This window comes from Scardinius erythrophthalmus, assembly GCF_964197995.2.
Source record: "Scardinius erythrophthalmus genome assembly, chromosome: 9".
In the NCBI taxonomy this organism is placed as follows: Eukaryota; Metazoa; Chordata; class Actinopteri; order Cypriniformes; family Leuciscidae; genus Scardinius; species Scardinius erythrophthalmus.
In genome coordinates this window covers 25,172,444-25,186,918 of record NC_138229.1, presented here as the reverse complement: position 1 = coordinate 25,186,918, position 14,475 = coordinate 25,172,444, and the positions used below count along the sequence as shown (strand labels likewise).

The 14,475-nt window shown below is 38.5% G+C and overlaps 1 protein-coding gene across 1 annotated transcript in view; it reads left to right on the top strand.

Moving 5' to 3' along the window:
- vav3b (vav 3 guanine nucleotide exchange factor b) overlaps window positions 1–14,475 on the top strand; it is a 71,882-nt gene that overhangs the window by 31,302 nt on the left and 26,105 nt on the right. The window contains exons 15-19 of the mRNA XM_081375160.1: window positions 1,951–2,060; window positions 3,127–3,228; window positions 5,520–5,611; window positions 6,393–6,415; window positions 6,674–6,707. Coding sequence (XP_081231286.1) covers window positions 1,951–2,060; window positions 3,127–3,228; window positions 5,520–5,611; window positions 6,393–6,415; window positions 6,674–6,707 — 361 coding nt within the window. The remainder of the gene's footprint in view (window positions 1–1,950; window positions 2,061–3,126; window positions 3,229–5,519; window positions 5,612–6,392; window positions 6,416–6,673; window positions 6,708–14,475) is intronic.

Here is a 14,475-nt window from a genome sequence, read left to right as displayed (position 1 = left end):
TTTTGTGAGTCAACTCTCATTCAACAGCCTAAAATTTAACAGCTGGACCTGTTCAAGCTGAAAAAAAGCACCAAATTATCAAGCTGTCCCTTAGACTGTAATGGTAAGTGTTACAGATCAGGCTAGAGAGCCCATCGCATACTGTTGCAGACAGATGTTACTGCTCTTTATGAGGGTTGATGGATGGTGATGTATCGCTGCTGCGTTTCAAGTCACATTCTGCATGCTGAACCAACTGCTGTGGAAAGACTTGGTTGCTTTTGACAGTAAACAGTCTAAAGTCTGTGTTCATTGTGCAGAATATTCCATGTCGTGTGAATCAGAAGTGGTTTCATTGTGTACATTGTGTACAATGTTAAATTGTGTATACATAGAGGTTGCAGAACTGTGTACTTAGATTTTTTTTTCAGTCTGTGAAGGCAGACAGCTCAACCTCAGGTTACCTTTGGTTTTCTGATGTTCTTTTTGGGCTTAGCAATAGTTGTACAGATGTAAAAATAATGCGGACGTGTCTTTAAACTTGTGATATTTTTTTCTCTTTTATGCCTTTCACCAAAAGGAAGGTTTCTTCTGAACAGATGGTCTGGTGAAATCTGTCTCAAGGAGACCTTGGCCAAGCAAAGCCCTGCTGGCTTTTCTGTTTGAAGTGCCTTTCTGCCACTCCTCAGGACACATACACACACTTAATACACTGAAGGATTTTATTCCTTCAACCACAAAACACACAGACATGGCCACATAAAAATCTTTAAGCATGTACTAAAACTTTATAATAACCATCATTAATAAACATTATCACATTTATGTAATGCTCAAATAATCTATACATTAACACATTTACTTTTGGAGGAAAGAAAAGCTTGTAATAGTTATTGCAAGGGCTTTAATTATATTTAAATAAAAAAAGACTGCTTTTACTACTTTTAAAGCCTCACCTGGGTTTAATTTATAGATAAATTTGCTGATAAGAAGGTTTTTTTCCCCTTTTATTGAAAAATATGGATTTTCTTTCTGTTCACGTGTACTGAACACATCCTCATATTTCAGTCTTTTGATAACACACGGAACAGAATATTATGCTTTTCATGTTAAATTAGATAAACGTATTGACTGTATTAAGCTAATTTAATTTCGTAAGTTAACGTAAAACTTTGGCTGCTCATTTTCATATTCTTTATTTGTTAAGGATTCTGTCAGGTTTGTTATTAACCTGTTGATAAGAGTTACTATTGCCAGAAATACTTGGCGAAATTGTCTGACTTGAACAGTGTTATTTTAATACTATTGATATACTATTATAGTATTTATTAATATTTTGAACTAACTTTTACTTTTATAGTTTTTAATTTAATTTTAGTTTTAGTATTCTTTTTTTTGTGTTTTGTTCATTTTAATTTCTATTTAGCTTCAATACACTTTTAGTCATTTCAACTTATTTCAGATAGTTGCTAAGGCAACTCTTCTAAATTTCATTTACGTTTTTATCTAATACTTTTAATTTATTACAGCTCTATTTCAGTTACTACAAATAATATTTAATAGTTTTAGTTTTACAACACTGGCCTGGACAGAGGCAAGGATGGGATGCTGCGAATGTGGTCTGCATAAATGCTACGCCACAAATGTACTTATGCACAGCACACACACATACACATTTTCACATACACACTGATGAATGTGTCCACTCACCCAAGGTTGCCTCTGGCTGTCTATTACCGTGTAAAATAAAATGAGCCCTTTCCCCCCGTCACCCACCAAGCCTCACCGCAATCTTCCATCACAGCTTTAAACCAAACACCACAACCCTTTAATTTTCCAGTACATCAACTTTTTGTGCCACTTATTACAAAAAGTCTTAATGTAAATGCATATTTGAAAGCTAGGTCTTTACATAAAAGTCTAATTTGTATCTTTTAAGCAGTTATTTTGCTCTGTCTTGTCCTCTGGCAGTGGTGCTACGGGTTCTTCCTCACCCACCAGCAGGGGCAGATTGGATTTGAGTTCCTGTTCAAGACAAAAGAGCTGAAAAAGAAATGGCTGGACCAGTTTGAGATGGCTATGTGAGTTTGAAACTTTGGTCCCAAAAATCACAGTTCTGTCACATTTACTCACCCTCAAGTTGTCCCAAACTTTCTTTGTTCCGTGGAACGCAAAAGGAGAAGTTTTGTTTTGCTCTTCTCTGTGCAATTTCAATAAACAAGAACCAGAGTCTTCAAGCTTTAAAAACAGCACAAAAGGTACTGGAAGGTATGAAATTATGAATTGAAGTAATTCACTGATAATCTTCCCCTCCATTGAGCTATTAACCAAATTGTTGAGATCCAACTTAAGATAACTGTTTTTTTTTTTTAGAGTGAGTAAATGACAATTTGTAAATTTAAATCAACTACTAATTATTTAAATTGGAAAATTTTAAATCAGTTGGGTGATCTTTCATACTTTCAAACTGCATTCAAAATAGAATAGTGCACATGAAAATAGGAAACATCTGCTTTTTTATGTTAGAGAGAGAGAAAATGTTTGCACACATCTTCTATTCAATATAGCACCCAGCATGATTTTATCGATGCCATTTGATGTCAAGCAGCTTACTTCTCTCTAGTAGATGGTGACATTCTGCACCTGGGATGCTGTTGAGATTTGATGGCACAGTGTATTTACAAGGGCTACGCTGAAAGAAATGAATAGTGAGAGAAGAGGGGGGAAACTAACGAAAGTTCTGATTTGGAATTTGTGTATGTTCAAAAGAATACGCCACGCCTTGTGCAGAGAGTCTGAAATAATGTTTCCTCTCCCTCTTGATTTATGTCACCCTTTAAAAAATGTGTTTCTGTACGCACACGTATACATGTGGTTGACTGCGTAATGATCTGAAAGGTGCATTCAAACAACAAATTACACCTGCTGCATGCACACCGCTCTCTTGATGCAAGAATCAATCTTAGAGTTGTTTGGGCAAAGAGATTCCCCAGTGCTCTGATTCGTGCCCAGAATCTGTTTTTGGTTCCTGCCTCCACGGGCCACAACACTTAAACATGCAGTTTAACTCACACAGTTAGTTTGTCATTTTTCCAATCAGTCAACTTTGCACCATCGTTTTTCCATATTTTCCATTTTCCATTTCAGATCTAATATTCGCCCTGAGAATGCCACATTTAACTCTCACCTCTTCAGAATGCACACTTTCGAGATGGCCACCACCTGCAGCTCCTGTCATATGCTTCTCAGGTGAGCTGTCATTACACTTCTGAGGCTGCTGTAAATTGTGTGTTGAAAGTTAATCAGTATTAACCACTCAAATCATTAAAATAAAGACCTTATGAAATTGCTTGATGAGCACAGTTTTTTTCTGTGCTTTCGGTGCAGTGACATTGTAAATCTGTATAAATCTTCGAAAATATAGTTTTGGGGTAGTTAGGGTAGATGCCATATTAAACTTGACACAGATGAAAACAAGGCTGCGAGAGATAGGCCATATACTAAATGGAACCCCGAAATCTTCCCACGAGTCCACACTTTTGTGATGTATTGCCGCTTTGACAGTCGGGTAGAAGTTTGCTGCGAAGCACGTGGCCTCTGCAAAAGTGTGCATCGAAGTCGCATATCGGCAGCAAAGGGGGCACTAGCGAGCACCCTTCTGAAACCTAAAATGACAAATGGGACAGGTGTGTCTAAACTTGGTCCCGGAGGGCCACTGTTCTACAGGTTTTGGTATGCCTCGCAGTAGCGGCTCCTGACCATGAATTTCAGTAGGGCAGATTCTGGGTCTTAGTGCTAGTTTATATTAAACATTTTGTAAGCTTTATATTCTAATTGCTGAATACGCAGACACACTTTTGGTGTTATTCAGCCTGAGGGTTACGCTCTAATTTTGATTGACAGGCTTTAAGTACACACGACACACGCATAATGCTATCCTAGAATTGCCTTAAAGGGGTCATGATGCTATTTTCGAAGATCATTATTTTGTGTATTTGGTGTAATAGAATATTAAGTTTAATGTAAAAAACTTAACATACTGTATATTATTGTAGCCCCAACTTTCTAAAACACGTCGATTTCTACAAAGCCCCTCCTTCCGAAAAGCGTAGTGTGCTATCATTGGCCAGCTGATCCAGTGCGTTGTGATTGGCCGAACATCTCAAGCGGGTATCGGAAATGTAACGCCCCTAACCATAATGGAGCTTCAGCTTCCAAAGTCAGTTAATAATGTTGTCAGTTTTATCATATCAGTTTGAGCCTGAGTCGGATTCTGAAAATGCAGATGACCAATCCAATCGACCGGATACTCGTATGTATTTGCGGTACGCAAGCTGTGGTTCAGCTGAACGTGACAAACCGCCTGGAACACAGCCAGTCTTGTACTCTCCCAGGTTCACATCAGGAAACTGCGCTGCACACCCACGAACATTTGGGTTGTACTGTTCTGGAGCATTGTTGTATATAAATCTTAACCACTGGTCCTAATTGTGTCCACTTTCGGAAGGGCAAATAAAGTGCTGCTTTTGCTTTCGCATAGAAACACGCAGCTTCTCCACAAAATGGCGGCGACAACACTAATGGCAACTGAAGCCACGCCTTCTTTCTTTTGAGCATTTGGGCGGCATTATGCAAATATTTCCACCTAGTGACGTAGGTCGGTAAGTGATGATTAGATCGAGGCGTTTTAGCTAGGTCTGGATCTTCCTTCTCTTTTAGATAGCTCAAAGATTTATTCTTTGTTACTTTGCAGATCTTATACATGGGCAAACAGCTACATAACACACTAAATAAAAAGGAAAACAAGAAAACTCATAAGTTGACCCCTTAAATGTAGTTTTTATTGCCTCTATTGATTTGTGGAGGAATTCCAATGACTTATTTTTGTTTGTTTTTTGTATGTATGGCTTACTTGGGTTGTTACCAACATCTGGTGAAAATTTCATGTCAGTAGCACCTTTGGAAATATATTTACTGAGAAAAATGTTGACGTGTTCAATACTTATTTCCCCAGCTGTAAATAACAATAATTTACAAAATTATCGTAGAGAGAAACAATGTCTTTAGAATCCCTTTCAGATTGATTTTTTTCCATCTGATGACATAAAAACATTGACAGCCAATCAGAATCCATTCTGCTTTAAAGAGCTTGAGCATTTAAAATTGTAGATGACAAAACAGCAGCACTCGCTTATAACGAACAGAAAGTTAACGTAGGTTCTTGTGGATGCTATATATATAGCCGAACATGTTTATGGAGTTTTTGTCTATTGAACGTTTTTTTAGAGAGATGTTTCATCAGCAGTTGTTAAACAACAGTATAATCCATTAAACAAATTGTAGTTGTTCCTCAAAGCCTTCTTTTTATTTCTGTCAAAAATTGAATATGATGCTACCCTAACTAAGGTCTATTGAAGCTAAATGGCATGGCCTAAAATTCGATTTAATGGGGTCTGTAATAGTCATGTAAGGTATGTGTATGTAAATCAATAAAAGTCAGCATTGACCCTTGTGACCTTTTCTATCCTCATGCTCTTCAGGGGAATTTTTAACCAAGGCTATCTTTGTACTAAATGTGGAAACGGAGCTCATAAGGGCTGTCTGGGAAGACTAGGAGCCTGTGGAAGGGCAGGTAATGGTCAGTAAAGAGCTTCTCCATGTTGGCATTACATATTTGACAAAAAAGGATAAAGAGAGAGAGAGAGAGAGAGCGACAAACTCAATCACACTTCCTTAAATAACTTCCAACCTGGTTTCCCGTGTACGCTCAACAGAATATTCCCTTACTATAAGAATAAAAGGTCAGAATTCGGGTATGTACCACATCCTCAAGGGACAATGTTTTTGCATTCTGCTGCATTTCCCTTTTCCTTTATTTTTCTATACAAACATTTTGACCACTGCACTCACGTCCAAAAACATGGTGGACAAGTTAATAGTTAAACATTTTTATAGTAAGTTTTTAAGATGATATACAAAGCAAGGAGTATGAATATAGAATCAATAACAAGAGTAGCTAAATAAAAATAAAATAAAACAAGAACATAACAAATGCATAGAAAGGCATAGCCATAGAGAACTTTACATAAAGGTCTATTTTGCAGAACTGAGGAAATCCAGAAAGTTCTGGCACACAGTTTGAAATTAATTAAGTGAGTTTGGCTTAAAAACCAACAAATAAACGAATAAAAAAAACATATACCCTCCAATCGTATAACATTAAGGATTTCATTCAACTACAGTAAGTTTTGAAACAAAGTGAGTCCATTGATTTCCAGTTTAAGAGTATTGTTATTACTTGCTTGCTGGAGATGTCTATAATATTCAATATAATGCCACAGAATTGTAATTTGTACATGTACAGCCTTTTGCTGCCTTTACAGTTTTCTTTTACTCTCTCATTATGATCTCAGATGTTGCTGTTCAAAAAGCACAGGTGAGATAACCGACATTAATCTTAATCTAAACTGACTGTCCATACTGTAAACTTCAAATATAATGCATGCCATTTCCAGACTGTGATATAACATGATCTTCCTCTATGTATATTTGAAAGAAGAGGAAAATGATTGTGTAATGCAGTCTGAAGTATGTTGCTGTAGTACGTGTTGCTAAAAGTAGATAATAATAGCTGAGTTTGTTCATATTGCATAGAATCTGTTAATGAAATTCTCTCTCCTCTCTTATTTCACAGAGAAAGACAACACCTCGGAAACAAGAAGACCCAGGTAGGTGTCTTTGTCTTCAGCATGTTTCTGTATATAAACTGTGACATTTTCAAAACTGCTGTAAAGGTCTTTTATGTACTCTGTCTTCTACATTTGTTGCTCTGTATAGTCTTCTGGGAACTCGGGGAACTTAGTAATTCTGTGGTTTCAGATCTATGTGGCCGTTCCAGATAATAACGAAACAGTTTATCATCAGAATGACTACTTTAAACAGCAGTTCTCGCTTTTTTGACCTTTTAATACATTATATGCACTTTTCAAATTTAATTTGTCACACATCGGGACCATTTAAAATGATCTAGTGAAGACCAAATAGTGATCAAAAATGGTGAGAAACATAAAGAAGATACATTTATCTAAATTTTGACCTAGTGTTGGAAAAAAGTCCATGGATCTGTCAACTACATGTTAACTATTGGCAGTCTGACTCAGCTCCTTCCCGCACCTGTTTAAATTATTTATTTTAGAACTAATATTTTTGAGTCCACAGAGCAACAGTTTAGCATGGTGTGTGAGATTTGTGAGCTTTATATGAGCCTGGTCAAGTCTGAGACATATCACAATCCCTTTCCCTTGCTATCTCTCCATTCACCTTGGGTCTATTTACGGTCTTATCAATGCAAAAAAGTCTGTATATTAAATAAAAAAGTGGAAAAAATGCAATAATTATAAAATAATAAATGCATCATTTATTGAATGAGAATGATCACACAATATAATATGTATATTTATAAAAAAAAAACATAAAAATATAAAAAACTATCATTTAAAAAACACAGTTATAACCATTTATTATAATGTGGACATTATTTCGTGTTTTATAATATATATATATATATATATATATATATATATATATATTAAAAAATAATAAATAAATGAATATGTATTCTGAAGAAATTAATACTTTTATTTAGCAAGGACGCATTAAACTTTGAATTGATCAGAAAAAATGAGCAATCACGTTTCGTAAAAAGTATTTTGAAAGTAAAGTTTTGCCAACTATGTGGCAACCTCATTTTATGTGTTTTGTCATTCTCAGAAGTATTACTTGTAAACAGTCAGGAGAGTCATTTTACTCCAAAAACACTGCCACATCATTTTATTTTCAGAATGGTGAAACTTCATGCTCAGCTTAAACAAGTGCTGATTTTCAAAATTGCTGCAGTTCTGTTTTGCTCTTCTGGGACTAAAAAACAATCCTAAAGTGCTGAAGGGGTGTGTTCATGTTGATGGAAGGAAGAAGTGGTCAAAAACAATGCATTATAGAAACAGCACAAAATTGCCCTGCTCATTTTATTGCTGTTTAATTTGAATGATTCATTTCTGATTTAACAGAGTGTTTTGACCAACTTGTTACTTTTAAATAAGCTCAAGTGTTCTGACAGCTAAAGTGAAAGAAGCTCACAGTTGAAGCAGCTTTATTATCTTCATTATCTACACAGTTCTCTGTAATGGAATGAAAAAAAAATAGCTTTGGCACATTTGGTCGTATTAACTGGAACATTCACTTCTACAACATTGTACTTATCAGTAACTACAGCTGATTGAGTGCTTTATTGAGAAGTTGTAATATGAACACATCCATAAATGGAATAAATTGATTCTTTTTTCAGAAAGTCTAATGTTCACACTGATTTCAGCAGGTGGAACATCTCCTTGGTTCAGGCCGTTGATACATTGAAGATAACAAGTCAAGTTATAAGTTAACAAAGAACACATGATGAGTTGTTTTAGGATCACTAACTGCCACACTGCTTTGAAAAAACTGTACTTGTATCGCAGGTTGTGGTTTTAAGAATTTTGTCACAAATTTGACACTCCCGGTGAACATCATATAAAACACCTGGGATGTCAAATATGTGTGTCCTTTTAGTTACCTTCAGGCAATTGCCGCTGAGCACCAGTCAGAGCTGCCAGGGTAAATTCAATGGGCTGTAATAGCAGGAAAGCTCCTCTGCATGTCTGACAGTCAGTAGTGGTCTCATTACACCTTAGTTATTGCTACTACCATCTTATTGTTCATGATACAAAACACCTCAGCTTACATAGAGTATGATGTCATGTAGTAATGTCTGCTGAAATTCAGCCTAGCCATCAGAGGAATACATTTGATTTTAAAATATACTAAAATTGTAATACTATTTAACAATATTACTGTTTTTACTGTGTTTTAATTAAATAAATGCAGCCTTGGCGAGCAAAAGAGACTTGAAAAACATTGAACAAATCTTACCCCCTTCTTTTGAATAGTAGTGAATATACATTTACATACACTTATGCATACATACAAGTGCCTTTATTATGCTATTTTAAAGTTTCCAAATTTTGTTTTGGAGGTCTCCTACAACAGGTTTACATGCATCAAAGGTCAAAAAACACTTTCATTTTCTCATAATATACAGTGCACATCACCGCATTGTTCATTGAATCTCAACCGACTCGTTGGATGAATGAGTCACTCTAAATCCCTCCTTTCCGTGAGCTTATACTGCTCTGATTGGCCAGATGTCCCAATCTGTTGTGATTGGTTTACTGCTTACAGTGCGTGTCATAAGGCACATTACCATAACTGAACCTCAGCTCAGGAGGCTTCCTCGGTCCCCAGCACTTGTACACATTGTAAAGACAGTAACGATGACGCTGATTTTACTATATCAATCAGAGTCCGAGTCCGATGACAAAACATTGGAAGAGCTAGTTATTCAACCCAAACCTCCATTGCAAGGACGACTTGAGCAGGACGTTTCTCAGTGATACACTACTCATTTTGAGGTACATTATGAGATGTTGCAATCGTAATTCCTCACTATCAGCATTAATAAGTGTACATCATTCAACAAATCGATGTGTGTGTATATTTCTAATTTAACTGCATTAACTGTATCAATAACGGCGCATACATTAGCCCAGGACTAACTTGAATGACTGATTTAACATTTAAGTTTGCAAAACAAATCTTGCTCCACCCTTTATCTTTACTCAAAGTAGCAAGAATGACTGACAATCTGCATTAATAAACACAGTTTTAGGTAATAGTGGCCCACAGCTGATTTGCAGTAGTATTTCAGTAAGACAGTAATAATGTGAGTTAGCCGGTTAGCCGGAGACCTACACAATATAAAATACAAAACTACGTATTTTGAACACCAGGTAGAAAATATATACAACAATAATTAATCATACTTGCAGGTTGTGATTCTGAGGAGCAAGTTAATCCAAATACACTGATCCATCTTTTAGGAGAAAGCGTTTTGTGAGTCCCGCGTTGAACTCAGAGATTTGAGAAGCAGTCGTCAGTAAAATGACGTTTTGTGGGCTGGTCAAGTTGTTCGTGGGCGGACAACGTACAACATAGGCGGGCATTATGCAAATGTCTTTTCTAGTGACGTAGAACCATCACACAGTAGGATTCGAAACACAAACGACTCGTATTGGCGGTTCAGAGTCGATTCTTTCTTTTGGGAGACAATAACTTAATTTATTGTGCACTTTAGACTTTACAACTTTGTAGAATGTTTACTTTCACAAACAGCTATATTACACACTGCATGAAAGGAAATATTCAGAAAACTATAATAGGGGCACTTTAAATGAAATGAAATAATTATTTGAATTTTAAATATGAAAGTGAAGGCAAGAACCTTAGTTTAGTAACCAAAATCATTCAGTCAATTCATTCTAGTGGCTTAGATTTCCATAAAACTCTCCAATACATGTAAAACAACTGTATTTTTACGGTCTGCTTTAAGACCCGGGTACTTGGCAGTTGTAGCATTCCCGGCTGAACAGATGCGTTTCACTCTCAAGAACTGATGTTAAAGAAGAATTTATTTTCCAAAAACACCTTCCAAAACACCGTAAGAGCTTGTGCCCTTCATCAGCCAGGAGCTAAGAGGTAGAAATCAACTCGTTTGTGAAGCTATATTCAGTCTGACTCTGTAACCGTAAATTAGTCTCGCTTCACTCGCTGGTAGCATTTAATGGTGCGTCATATGAAAAGTGCGCCAACATACACACAGCGCGCGCGCCCGCTGAACTTCCTTTCACACCGGACTTCAAAATAAGAGCATGTGTGGTAAGTAACTGACACTCTTGTAAGACAACAATAAAAATACAATGTCAACTTTAAGCATTCAGCGAAAAACATTAATAAACCAAAACAAACAAATAAAGAGTTTTAGCTCAGGTTTAACATTTGGCTCAGGTTTAGTAAAAGTCCCTTTTAGTAAGGTATTCCATGACCACACTGCCCTCTATGGCTGGAGATAGAGGAGACGGCCCACTTCAGAGATAGGGAGAATTAATGGTCCTTTACACTCCCACCAAATCATGAGTGATTTGTATAACGTCAAGGACTATAAATTACGAATGATTTTCAAATAAAAATGTTACCTTTAACTCAGAAACGGACAAAGTGTCCATACTATGGTGAATGTGTATTAGCATTTAAGTAATATGATAAAAAGGATACACGTGGTTGTTCTCAGAAGCAGCTAGATGCTCTCTAGCAACAGGATCAGCTTCTGTACTGGTCGTTCAATGACAGACAGCTTGTGGAGTCGACGACCATCCTTCCCCAGATTCTGGTCACCAAGGCATACCTTGACTCGTCTCACAAGCCCGTCTTTATCTGTAGTAGTTTCTGTGACTCTGGCCAGTCGCCACTCATTTCTGGGCAGATCTTCAGCCTTTTCCATGACAATATCTCCCACTTGCAGGTTTCTCTTTGCTGTGTGCCAGCGCTGCCTGGTGGCAATGTTGGATAGATACTCCTTACGCCAACGACTCCAAAACTGCTCTGCGAGGTACTGAACATGACGCCACCTTTTCCTTGCATAAATGTCTTCTCTGACGAACCTGCCTGGAGGTGGTAGTGCTGGAATGGATTTCATAGTGAGCAGGTTATTTGGGGTGAGAGGTGCAAGGCTCTTGGGGTCGTTTAAGTTGTCAACTGAGAGTGGTCTACTGTTAACAATCCCCATAGCTTCATAGAAGAATGTCCGCAGTGATGCATCGTCCAGTCTGTCAGAGGACTGTGAGAGAGTTGAGCGAAGAACATTTCTCACTGTTCTGATTTGTCTCTCCCATACCCCACCTGCATGACTTGAATGGGGTGCATTTAGGACAAAGTCACACTGCTTCTCAGCTAAGAACACTGTCAGACGATTAGTGTCAATTTCCTTTAGAGCATTTCTCAGTTCATTCTTTGCTCCTACAAAGTTGGTGCCTTGGTCGCATTTGATTTGGCGCACTGCTCCCCGTAATGCAACAAAACAGCGCAGGCCATTGATGAAGGCATCTGTAGACATGTCATTTAGCATTTCTATATGAATAGCTCTGGAGCTGAAACATGTGAAGATGAGGCCATACCTTTTATGTTCCTTCCGACCCTGTCTAGTGGCAAAGGGACCAAAGCAGTCCATACCGCAGTATGTAAATGGCGGGGATGGATTTGTACGTTCTGAGGGGAGGTCTGCCATTCTTTGTTCTTCTGTTGGTCTCCTGAGCTTACGACATGTCACACAGTGATGCACATGGGATGCTACTGCTCTGCTCATTCCTGGAATCCAGTAGCCTTGTGATCTGATCTCATTTATTGTGAGGCCTTTTCCTTGGTGCTTGACATTCTCATGACATTGAGAGATTATCATCTTTGTTATGCGGTGATCTTTAGGAATGACAACTGGGTGTTTGACTGAACTGGGTAGGAGCGCATCGCAAAGTCTTCCTCCCACCTTGAGTACTCCTTCTTGATCAAGGAAGGAATCAAGATGATACAGCTTGCTACGAGGTGACAGCTGGGCCCCCTTTCTCAAGAACTTGATCTCCTCTGAATAGGTGTTTCTCTGCAAGTCCTTAATGATGATGCGTTCAGCATCTTGTCGTTCAGCTACCGTACTGTGATTTCTGGACTTATCTCCTTTGGCTCGGCGGACGAGGCGAGCCACAGCTTGCACAGCTCCAGAAAATGAAGACAGCTTTGCCAAGCGGTCTGAGAGGCACTGATGCTTGAGTTCTGTTGTTTCTGCACTCAGTGTCTGAGCCTGTCTTACTTCAGGATCTCCAATTGTTAGTGCTGTGTCAATATCCGCAACAGGAGGTATATACTTGTTCCACAAGAATTTTGGCCCTGTCAACCAATTGGATGTAAGAATCTCACCAGCATTTAAACCTCTTGACGCATGGTCAGCAGGGTTTTCATTGGTGGGAACATATCTCCACTGTTGAGAAGTAGTGCTGAGGTGTATCTTCTGTACTCTGTTCGCTACAAACGTGTGAAAGCGGCGTGCTTCATTGTTAATGTATCCCAAAACCACTTGGGAGTCGGTCCAGAAGTGCTCTTCTATGTCTAGATATTCCAGCTCCTGTTTAAGCATATTGCTCATGGCAACTGAGACGACAGCAGCTGTGAGTTCAAGTCTGGGAATAGTCTGAACCTTAATGGGAGCAACTCTAGATTTACCTGCAACAAGTGCACAATGGATGTTTCCTTCTTCGTTGGTAAGTCTCAAATAGGAACACTGGCCATATCCGCTGTTGCTGGCATCAGAGAAGTGATGAAGTTCTCTTTTGATGACCTTACCAAAGTTTGCAGGCACATAGCAGCGGGGTATGTTGATCCTTTCCAAGTTCTCAAGATCAGCTTTCCAATGTTCCCACCTTGGCTGCAATTCTTTAATAAGGGGGTCATCCCAGCCTGTTCCTTTTCTGCACATTTCCTGTAGCACTAATTTTCCACTGAGCAAGAAAGGAGCAATAAAGCCCAGTGGATCATACAGTGATGCAACTGTGGATAGTATGCCACGGCGTGTTGCTGGCTGGTCTTTGAGGTCAATAGAGAATCTGAATCTGTCAGAATCAATGTGCCAGTGGATCCCTAAAGCTCTTTCTACGGGTGTGTCATCAAAGTTGAGGTCAAGTGCCTTTACATCAATGGCTCGTTCAGAAATTGGAATGCTATCCAGGACAACTCTGTCATTTGAAATAAACTTGTGTAGTCTAAGACCACCTAAGGCACACAGTTGTCGAGCTTCTCTTGCTACTTGGACAGCTTCTTCTGTGCTGGCTACACTGGTGACACCGTCATCTACATAAAAGTCTGTCATGATGAATTTTGAGCCAAGAGGATACATGCACTCATTCTCCTTTGCGAGGTGTTTCAGACCATAGTTGGCGCATCCAGGTGATGAGGTTGCACCAAAAAGATGGACCTTCATGCGGTACTCTTGTGGCTGTAAAGCAAAGTTTCCGTTTTTCCACCAGAGAAAGCAGAGATAGTTTCGATCTGCTTCTTCCACATGAAATTGGTGGAACATCTTTTCAACATCGCACATAAGGGCAACGGGATGTTTCCTGAATCTTAAAAGAACACCAGTCAGCTTATTCATTAAATCTGGGCCTTGGAGCAAGTGATCATTAAGGCTGGATCCCCGGTACTTGGCAGAGCAATCAAAGACAACACGGAGCTTGTCTGGCTTCTTAGAGTGATACACTCCATGGTGAGGGATGTACCACTTCTCTCCATCCTTTCCTTCATCATGCACTTCTTCTGCATCACCTCTCTCAATGACCTCTTCCATAAACCTTACATAATGTTGCTTGTACCGTTCATCTTTCAGTAATTTCCTTTTAAGATGATTGAGCCTTACGATGGCAAGCTGCTTATTGTTAAGGAGGTGAGGTCTCTCTTTGAAGGGGAGAGGCATCTCGTAATGCCCGTGGTCGTTCTTCCTTATGCCTTGCTGCAGTTTGGTTAAGAAGAGGA